General features: G+C 48.7%; 1 protein-coding gene across 2 annotated transcripts; it reads left to right on the top strand.

Moving 5' to 3' along the window:
• The first annotated feature begins 166 nt into the window (after positions 1 to 166).
• On the top strand, positions 167 to 10927 carry LOC130194640 (cytosolic 5'-nucleotidase 1A). Of its 2 annotated transcripts, XM_056415675.1 has the most exons (6): positions 170 to 343; positions 819 to 929; positions 1090 to 1225; positions 9943 to 10062; positions 10172 to 10296; positions 10381 to 10927. In XM_056415675.1, the coding sequence occupies exons 1-6, from the start codon at positions 308 to 310 to the stop codon at positions 10627 to 10629; spliced, it is 777 nt and encodes a 258-aa protein (XP_056271650.1). In that variant the 5' UTR covers positions 170 to 307; the 3' UTR covers positions 10630 to 10927. The 2 variants fall into 2 exon arrangements, with proteins under 2 accessions (XP_056271649.1, XP_056271650.1); XM_056415674.1 differs by having other exon boundaries at positions 167 to 343; positions 10172 to 10927.
• Positions 10928 to 10959: the final 32 nt, after the last annotated feature.

Below are 10959 nucleotides of genomic sequence, written 5' to 3'. Positions count from 1 at the left end.
GTGCTGTGGGCGGGGCCGCCAGCGGCACACAAACACGGAAGTGACGCCATCACGCTGCGCTCTTGAAAACGAACGTCCGGGTTGCCATAAGGCGGAACCTTCTAGGGCGGAACCTTTGTTTTGCGGGAACTTGAACGGGCACGTCTATGTTTCTGGGGGGCGGGGAGGAAGACTTTTTAAAAACAACTTGAGTTAAACAGCCATTTATGGAAGAATAATTCCTGCTTTGAATCTTTGCAAAACGTCGGTTAGATTCAGCTCTCGCGAGACTCTTTATAACCGCCATTGTTTCAGCGGAGAGGCAGACATGGTCGCCACGATCCAGAACACCGACGTGAAGCAGGTGAGACTCACCTGAGGCGGGTAGTTGTTTCAGGACCGTCTCATATGTAAAGCGTTTCAGACAAACGCGCAGGGTTTTTTGCCATTTTACAGAGTTTTGCACTGGATTCTATTTAAATAATCACGTATTTTATGGTCATCTTCCTCTTTTTCTTCGTCAGGCGTCTAATTCGACATGTCCGTGTCCTCTGGCCCCTTCTGCGCATGACATACATCTCCATTATTGCATTAAAGTTTCAACTCTTTCAGCTTTTAAATGTCAGAGTGGTGGAAAAGTGAACGGGGACCAACCTATTTCAAAAGTTACAACTATGTTTAAATAGATGTTTAGTGTATGTTATGAATGCCGAGTTGATGAACAAATAATTTAGAATACAACGTTTGTCAATCTAAAGCTCTGATTTGTTTTAGACTATACGACATTATGAAATGGCATTTGTTTGTTGGTTGAATATGTGGCGTGTCATGTGTCGCAGAAAGATGCGCCCGGTGCGGTGGTGGTCGCGGTGACGTCACGCGCCGTGTTCGAAGGTGGTGACGTCGGTGACGACGTGTCCGGAGTGGGCGTGGCTTTCCCGCTGCTGCAGGTCAGAATTAAACATGCATTTAAAATTCGTGCTGCTGTTGTGGAGATGAATAGTTTGTGTGTGAGAATAGTAATATGTCTTCATTAATCCATGAGAGCGATGCTGAATGACGGCAGACGGAAGCTTTGGAGGGACATTTTTAATGCGGTTGGTAATTCAGGCGCTGCAGAGCGTGAACCGACGGCTGCTGGAGAAAGACCCCGCCGAGTCGCTGCTGTTTGACGTTGTCCTGATCACCACCGACAGCCAGCAGCAGCAGCAGAGCGCCCGCATCGTCCGCAGCACCCGACATCACGGTAACGTTAACCCGACATCACGCTAACGTTAACCCGACATCACGCTAACGTTAACCCGACATCACGTTAACCCGACATCACGCTCATGTTAACCCGACATCACGCTAACGTTAACCCGACATCACGGGAACGTTAACCCGACATCACGTTAACCCGACATCACGCTCACGTTAACCCGACGTCACGGGAACGTTAACCCGACATCACGTTAACCCGACATCACGTTAACCCGACATCACGCTAACGTTAACCCGACATCACGGGAACGTTAACCCGACATCACGTTAACCCGACATCACGCTCACGTTAACCCGACATCACGCTAACGTTAACCCGACGTCACGGGAACGTTAACCCGACATCACGCTAACGTTAACCCGACATCACGCTAACGTTAACCCGACGTCACAGGAACGTTAACCAGACGTCACGGGAACCCGACATCACGGTAACGTTAACCCGACATCACGGGAAAGTTAACCCGACATCACGGTAACCCGACATCACGGGAACGTTAACCCGACGTCACGGTAACCCGACATCACGGTAACGTTAACCCGACATCACGGGAACGTTAACACGACATCACGGTAACCCGACATCACGGTAACGGTAACCCGACATCACGGTAACGTTAACCCGACATCACGGTAACGTTAACCCGACATCACGGGAACGTTAACCCAACATCACGGTAACCCGACATCACGGTAACGTTAATTCAATTCAATTCAATTCAGTTTATTTGTATAGCCCAATTTCACAAATTACAAATTTGTCTCGGAGTGCTTTACAATCTGTACACATAGACATCCCTGCCCCAAAACCTCACATCGGACCAGGAAAAACTCCCAAATAACCCTTCAGGGGAAAAAAAGGGAAGAAACCTTCAGGAGAGAACAGAGGAGGATCCCTCTCCAGGATGGACAGAACAATAGATGTAATGTGTACAGAAGGACAGATTTAGAGTTAAAATACATTCAATGAATGTGACAGAGTGGATGAATAGTTCATAGTAGGCATATTCCACGATGGAGACCTCCACGATCCATCAGGCAGATGGCGGTGGGGAGGAGTGGGCGGAGTCTCAACAGTGGGCGGAGTCTCAACAGGACAGTGGCGTAGTCAGGAGCAGGAATTCCACGACCCAGACCTCGATGATCCATCAGCAGATAGGATCTATGCCGTCTCATAGGGTCCGATGACCCCATGAGACGTGAAGTCAAAAGGACTCCGGGGAGAAAGCAGAGTTAGTAACGTGTGATTGAGAGATGAAAATTCATCCTTAAGGAGAGAAAAGAGGAGATAGGTGCTCAGTGCATCCTAAACGTCCCCCGGCAGCTATAAGCCTATAGCAGCATATCAAGGGGCTGGACCAGGTGAACCTGATTCAGCCCTAACTATAAGCTCTGTCAAAGAGGAAGGTCTTCAGTCTACTCTTAAACGAGGTGACTGTGTCTGCCTCCCGGACTGAAATTGGAAGCTGGTTCCATAAAAGAGGAGCTTGATAACTAAAGGCTCTGGCTCCCATTCTACTTTTTAAGACTCTAGGAACTACAAGTAGTCCCGCATTTAGTGAGCGCAGCTCTCTAGTGGGGCAATATGGTACTACAAGCTCCTTTAGATATGATGGAGCATCACCAATCAAGGCTTTGTACGTTAAGAGAATAATTTTAAAAGTGATTCTTGATTTTACTGGGAGCCAGTGCAGAACAGCTAGTGCAGGAGTGATGTGATCTCTTTTCTTAGTTTTAGTGAGAACACGAGCTGCAGCATTCTGGATCAACTGGAGGGACCTAAGAGATTTATTAGAGCAGCCTGATAATAAGGAGTTGCAGTAATCCAGTCTCAAGTAACGAACGTGAACCAATTTTTCTGCATCTTTTGAGACAAGATGTGCCTGATTTTTGAAATATTACGTAGATGAAAGAATGCAGTCCTTGAGATTTGCTTTACGTGGGAGTTAAAGGACAAGTCCCGATCAAAGATAACGCCAAGATTCTTTACAGTGGTGTTGGATGCCAGGGCAATGCCGTCTACAGAATCCACATCACCAGATAATTGATCTCTGAGGTGCTCAGGGCCGATTAAAATTACTTGGTTTTGTCTGAGTTTAACATCAAGAAGTTGCAGGTCATCCATGTTTTATGTCTTTAAGACATGCTTGAATTTTACGAGTTGGTTGCTCTCCTCTGGTTTTATCGATAAATATAGTTGAGTATCATCTGCATAACAATGAAAGTTTATGGAGTGTTTCCTGATAATATTGCCCAAAGGAAGCATGTATAAGGTAAATAAAATTGGTCCAAGCACAGAACCTTGTGGAACTCCATGATTAACGTTGGTGGTTATCGGCGTCATCGTTTACAAATACAAACTGAGATCGATCTGATAAATAGGATTTAAACCAAATTAGTGCCGTGCCTGAAATGCCAATCGACTGCTCCAGTCTCTGTAACAGGATGTCATGGTCAATGGTGTCGAATGCAGCACTAAGGTCTAACAAGACCAGGACAGAGAGGAGTCCTTTATCTGCTGCCATTAAGAGGTCATTTGTAATTTTCACCAGTGCTGTCTCGGTGCTGTGGTGTTTTCTAAATCCTGATTGAAATTTCTCAAATAAACTATTATGATGTAGAAAGTCGCACAACTGATTTGCGACCACTTTCTCAAGGATCTTGGAGAGGAAGGGAAGGTTAGGGATCGGTCTGTAGTTAGCCAACACCTCTGGATCCAGTGCGGCTTCTTCAGGAGAGGTTTAATAACAGCCACCTTGAAGGAGTGTGGTACGTGGCCTGTTAGCAGAGACACATTGATAATATCTAATAGAGAGCCGCCAATTAAAGGCAAAACGTCTTTAAGCAGCCTCGTCGGGATGGGGTCCAAGAGACAGGTAGGCGTGTTCAAGTAGAAACCGTTGAAGATAATTGGTCACGGTTGATGGGAGAAAAGCCCTCCAAATATACACCAGGGCATACAGCGGTTTCCAAGGCCATTCCACTTGAGGACAGATTGGCACTGGTTATGGGCAAGAGAATATTAATCTTGTCCCTAATAGTTAAAATCTTTTCATTAAAGAAGTTCATAAAGTCATTACCACTGAGGTCTATAGGAATGCTCGGCTCCACAGAGCTGTGACTCTCTGTCAGCCTGGCTACAGTGCTGAAGATAAACCTGGGGTTGTTCTTATTTTTTTCTATTACTGATGAGTAATAGGCAGCTCTGGCATTACAGAGGGCCTTCTTATAAATTTTAAGACTATCTCGCCAAACTAAGCGGGATTCTTCCAGATTAGTTGAACGCCATATGCGTTCAAGCTTTCGTGACGTTTGCTTCAGTTTGCGGGTCTGAGGGTTATACCAGGGAGCAAACCTCCTCTTCCTCACTGTCTTCTTCTTCAGAGGGGCTATCGAGTCCAGTGTCATTCTCAGAGAGCCTATGGCACTGTCAACAAGATGATCCATCTGGGACGGACTAAAGTTAGACCAGGAGTCCTCTGTTATATTGAGACGTGGTATCGAATCAAATGCAGAAGGAATCGCTTCTTTAAATTTAGCTACAGCACTGTCAGTTAGACATCTGGTGGAGAAACTTTTGACTAACGGAGTACACTCCGGTAGTATAAATTCAAAAGTTATGAGGTTGTGGTCTGACAGAAGAGGATTCTGTGGGAAGACCTTCAAATGCTCAATGTCAACGCCATAAGTAAGAACAAGATCAGCGTGTGGCCAAAGCTGTGAGTGGGTTTCTGTACTCTCTGACAGAAGCCAATCGAGTCCAACAAGGAGATGAATGCAGCACTAAGGCAATCATTATCAACATCCACATGGATATTAAAATCTCCAACAATAATAACTTTATCAGTTTTAAGAACCAAACTTGATATAAATTCTGAGAATTCAGATATAAACTCTGAATATGGACCTGGTGGCCGGTACAGAATCACAAATAGAATTGGCTGTAGTGTTTTCCAGGTTGGATGTGAAAGACTAAGAACAAGGCTTTCAAATGAGGTGTAGTGTAATTTTGGTTGAGGATTAATTAATAGGCTCGATTCAAAGATGGCTGCTACTCCACCTCCTCGACCGGTGCCTCGAGGAATGTGAGTATTAATATGACTTGGAGGAGTCGATTCATTCAGGCAGACATATTCTTCATGGCTCAGCCAGGTTTCAGTTAGGCAACATAAATCAATGTGATTAAGAATATACACTTTTATTAATCCCCAAGGGGAAATTAGTTCTCTGCATTTAACCCATCCTTAGTTATTAAGGAGCAGTGGGCTGCCTGGGCCCGAGGCAACTGGGGGTTCAGTGCCTTGCTCAAGGACACTTCGACTTGCAACTAATGGGAGAGCGGGATCGAACCCACAACCGGTTGCAGGGCCCCCCTCCCCACTGAGCTAAAGCCGCCCCCTACATTCGGTGCCTCTGTGCATGAGCACATGGGTTCAAACCAGCCCAGCCTTGGCACCAGAGGCTGGGTGGTGTGATTATCTGATATTAAATCATTTAGTAACACAGCTTTAGATGACAGAGATCGAATATTTAGGAGACCACATTTAATAGACCTATTTTGTTGCACTGCTGAAATAATGGTGTTAATTTGTATAAGGTTATTGTGTTCGACTCCTCTTCTGCTTACTTTTGATTTATTTAATTGAAGTGGCCGTGGGACAGACACAGTCTCTACTCTAGAGTCATGGGTGGGTAACTGCTCGAATGGAAGAGCAGAGAAGGGTGTTAAACTACAACTCTGCTCCCGGTTCCTGATCTGAACCCTGGGTTGTCATGGATTAAGTCCGGTGATCAACTTGGTCATATTCGCAGAAATGAGACGCGCTCCGTCCAACGTGGGATGGATGCCGTCTCTCCTCATCAGATCAGGCTTTCCCCAGAAAGTCTTCCAGTTGTCTACGTAGCCCACATTATTCGCTGGGCACCTCGACAGCCAGCGGTTGAAAGACGACATTCGGCTATACAATTCGTCTGTCTGCAAATTTGGGAGAGGGCCAGAGAAAACGACGGTGTCCACAACGTCTTGGCATAAGCACACACCGATTCCACATTAATTTTAGTGACTTCCGACCGACGGGCTCGGGCGTCATTACCACCGGCGTGTATTACAATCTGACTGTATCTCCGCTTGTCCTTAGCCAGCAGCTTCAAACAAGACTCCACGTCGCCCGCTCTGGCCCCCGGGAGGCACACGACTCTGGTCCGCGGCTTCGCTAACGTCACGTTCCTGACTATAGAGCTCTCGATAACCAGGGTGTGTTCCTCAGTGTGTCGCTGAGCAGGGAAAACTGGTTGGAAACGTGAAGTGGTTGGTGCACAGCGGGCTTCTGTGTAGACTTACTACTCCTGGAACAGTTATCCAACCACCCGGCTGCACGGTTACCGCCGGGGAACAGCTATCAGCTGACTGTAGCTCCGCGCCGGCTACGGGAGAGGGCGGGCTAACTAGCATAGCTGTCTGAGCTTCGATAGCGCGGAGCCGTGCATCTAACCCACTTAGACCTGCCTCCAACCTAGCAAATAAACTACACTTGTTGCATGTATCGTTATCATTAAGGGAGGCAGGGGGATAACTATACATGAGACACACTGAGCAAGAGGGAGCGGAGGGAGAAGAAGAAGTCATGCTCGCTGTTGAGCTGGCAACCAGAGCTTACCGGAAGAGTGAGATGATGCGTTCAGGAGCAGCAGGAACGTTAACCCGACATCACGGGAACGTTAACCCGACATCACGGGAACGTTAACCCGACATCACAGTAACGTTAACCCGACATCACGGGAACGTTAACCCGACATCACGGGAACGTTAACCCGACATCACGGGAACGTTAACCCGACATCACGGGAACGTTAACCCGACATCACGGTAACGTGAACCCGACATCACGGGAACGGGAACCCGACATCACGGGAACGTTAACCCGACATCACGGTAACGTAAACCCGACATCACGGGAACGTAAACCCGACATCACGGGAACGTTAACCCGACGTCACGCTAGCGTTAACCCGACGTCACGGGAACGTGAACCCGACATCACGGGAACGTTAACCCGACATCACGGTAACGTTAACCCGACATCACGGGAACGTGAACCCGACATCACGGGAACGTTAACCCGACATCACGGTAACGTAAACCCGACATCACGGGAACGTTAACCCGACATCACGGGAACGTTAACCCGACATCACGGGAACGTTAACCCGACATCACGGGAACGTGAACCCGACATCACGGGAACGTTAACCCGACATCACGGGAACGTTAACCCGACATCACGGGAACGTTAACCCGACATCACGGTAACGGTAACCCGACATCACGGTAACGTTAACCCGACATCACGGGAACGTTAACCCGACATCACGGTAACGTAAACCCGACATCACGGTAACCCGACATCACGGGAACGTTAACCCGACATCACGCTAACGTTAACCCGACATCACGGTAACGTTAACCCGACATCACGGTAACCCGACATCACGGGAACGTTAACCCGACATCACGCTAACGTTAACCCGACACCACGCTAACGTTAACCCGACATCACGCTAACGTTAACCCGACATCACGCTAACGTTAACCCGACATCACGCTAACGTAACGTTAACCATGCATTACGGTAATGTAACATTAACTTGACATTACGCTAACGTCTCTCAGGTCTTGACTTCCTGTCATGACGTCATCGTCTCTCAGGTCTTGACTTCCTGTCATGATGTCATCGTCTCTCAGGTCTTGACTTCCTGTCATGATGTCATCGTCTCTCAGGTCTTGACTTCCTGTCATGACGTCGCCCTCTCAGGTCTTGACTTCCTGTCATGATGTCATCGCCTCTCTCAGGTCTTGACTTCCTGTCATGATGTCATCGTCTCTCAGGTCTTGACTTCTCATGATGTCATCTCGTCTCAGGTCTTGACTTCCTGTCATGATGTCATCGTCTCTCAGGTCTTGACTTCCTGTCATGACGTCATCGTCTCTCAGGTCTTGACTTCCTGTCATCGTCTCTCAGGTCTTGACTTCCTGTCATAACGTCATCGTCTCTCAGGTCTTGACTTCCTGTCATGATGTCATCGTCTCTCAGGTCTTGACATCCTGTCATGATGTCATCGTCTCTCAGGTCTTGACTTCCTGTCATGATGTCATCGTCTCTCAGGTCTTGACTTCCTGTCATGACGTCATCGTCTCTCAGGTCTTGACTTCCTGTCATGATGTCATCGTCTCTCAGGTCTTGACTTCCTGTCATGATGTCATTGTCTCTCAGGTCTTGACTTCCTGTCATGATGTCATCGTCTCTCAGGTCTTGACTTCCTGTCATGACGTCATCGTCTCTCAGGTCTTGACTTCCTGTCATGATGTCATCGTCTCTCAGGTCTTGACTTCCTGTCATGATGTCATCGTCTCTCAGGTCTTGACTTCCTGTCATGACGTCATCGTCTCTCAGGTCTTGACTTCCTGTCATGATGTCATCGTCTCTCAGGTCTTGACTTCCTGTCATGACGTCATCGTCTCTCAGGTCTTGACTTCCTGTCATGATGTCATCGTCTCTCAGGTCTTGACTTCCTGTCATGACGTCATCGTCTCTCAGGTCTTGACTTCCTGTCATGATGTCATCGTCTCTCAGGTCTTGATTCCTGTCATGATGTCATCGTCTCTCAGGTCTTGACTTCCTGTCATGACGTCATCGTCTCTCAGGTCTTGACTTCCTGTCATGATGTCATTGTCTCTCAGGTCTTGACTTCCTGTCATGATGTCATCGTCTCTCAGGTCTTGACTTCCTGTCATGATGTCATCGTCTCAGGTCTTGACTTCCTGTCATGATGTCATCGTCTCTCAGGTCTTGACTTCCTGTCATGACGTCATCGTCTCTCAGGTCTTGACTTCCTGTCATGATGTCATCGTCTCTCAGGTCTTGACTTCCTGTCATGATGTCATCGTCTCTCAGGTCTTGACTTCCTGTCATGATGTCATCGTCTCTCAGGTCTTGACTTCCTGTCATGACGTCATCGTCTCTCAGGTCTTGACTTCCTGTCATGATGTCATCGTCTCTCAGGTCTTGACTTCCTGTCATGATGTCATCGTCTCTCAGGTCTTGACTTCCTGTCATGACGTCATCGTCTCTCAGGTCTTGACTTCCTGTCATCGTCTCTCAGGTCTTGACTTCCTGTCATGATGTCATCGTCTCTCAGGTCTTGACATCCTGTCATGATGTCATCGTCTCTCAGGTCTTGACTTCCTGTCATGATGTCATCGTCTCTCAGGTCTTGACTTCCTGTCATGATGTCATCGTCTCTCAGGTCTTGACTTCCTGTCATGACGTCATTGTCTCTCAGGTCTTGACTTCCTGTCATGATGTCATCGTCTCTCAGGTCTTGACTTCCTGTCATGATGTCATCGTCTCTCAGGTCTTGACTTCCTGTCATGACGTCATCGTCTCTCAGGTCTTGACTTCCTGTCATGATGTCATTGTCTCTCAGGTCTTGACTTCCTGTCATGATGTCATCGTCTCTCAGGTCTTGACTTCCTGTCATGATGTCATCGTCTCTCAGGTCTTGACTTCCTGTCATGATGTCATCGTCTCTCAGGTCTTGACTTCCTGTCATGACGTCATCGTCTCTCAGGTCTTGACTTCCTGTCATGATGTCATCGTCTCTCAGGTCTTGACTTCCTGTCATGATGTCATCGTCTCTCAGGTCTTGACGTCGGCCGGTTCTGCTTCTCCAGCCAGGATTTCACGGAGAGTTTACTGAGCAACCAGGTGAATCTCTTCCTGTCGACGGACAGGAGCGAAGCCCTGCAGGCGTCACGCGGAGGTCAGGACGCTTGTTGTTGTTGTTGTTTTCCTGACTGCGTTGGTTAATAACGTGATGTGTTCTCATGTCTTTGAGACTCCTCTTGACTCCTCTGCCGTGGGTTCTCCAGGTGTCCTCTCGGCGCTGCTGGAGCGGCAGGTGTCCTCCACCGAGCAGCTCAGGGTGATGCTGTGCGGGGACGCCGTCGTCCGGCCCGCCGCCGGCCCGGCGCCGCCGAGCCAAGCGGCCGCTCAGGTACCGCGGCGCCGCGGCGCCAACACGCCGATCGAAGGTTCCTCTCTCTCGTCGACGTTCGGTTCTCGCTCTTTCCCCCCGCAGAGTTTCTCGGCGCGGCTCGGCGAGATGCGGCGGCGGTTCGGCGCGGCGGACAGCCCCCTCAGCATCGTCCTGGTGACGGCGAGCGGCGGCGCGGAGAGCTGCGGCGCCGCCCTGCGGACGCTGAGGTCCCGCGGCCTCGCCGTGGACGAGGCGTACTGTCTGGCCGGGGCGCCGCGGAGCCCCATCCGGTCCCTGCTGCGGCCTCACTTCCTGCTCGCCGACGACGGCGTCGCTGGCCTGGAGGACTGATGACATCATGAGGGGGGGGGGGGGGTCACATGACCTCACCGGAGCGCCGGTGTGTCCTTGCAAGAAGCCAAGAAGCCAAATGCTCCAAGTTAAGCAAATGAGTTTCATTTCAGTGAGTCTTAACGAGCCAATCGGTGACAACTGGTGCTCAGCTAAGCCCCGCCCACCTACTCAAATTCCAACCACAGGATTGGACGGCTGTAAACTGGTTCTATATCTTTATTGACAAAGGCGTTTTTTAATTTAAGCTCTTTTAATTGGACGATATAAATAAACCTGAATGAATAACAAACAGTAATTACTGGATTCAGACTTTAAACCTGACGGCTC

Source organism: Pseudoliparis swirei, chromosome 6, assembly GCF_029220125.1.
Source record: "Pseudoliparis swirei isolate HS2019 ecotype Mariana Trench chromosome 6, NWPU_hadal_v1, whole genome shotgun sequence".
NCBI lineage: Eukaryota > Metazoa > Chordata > Actinopteri > Perciformes > Liparidae > Pseudoliparis > Pseudoliparis swirei.
The sequence above is the reverse complement of the archived record's forward strand: the minus strand, read 5'-3'. Positions and strand labels throughout refer to the sequence as shown.

Bases quoted from the DNA above. Each gene is read 5' to 3' on its own strand.
- LOC130194640 (XM_056415674.1), top strand. From the start codon at position 308: ATGGTCGCCACGATCCAGAACACCGACGTGAAGCAG. The intron at 930-1,089 runs GTCAGAATTAAA...TTGGTAATTCAG, and splicing joins TGGCTTTCCCGCTGCTGCAG to GCGCTGCAGAGCGTGAACCG. The intron at 10,063-10,171 runs GTCAGGACGCTT...TGGGTTCTCCAG, and splicing joins CCTGCAGGCGTCACGCGGAG to GTGTCCTCTCGGCGCTGCTG.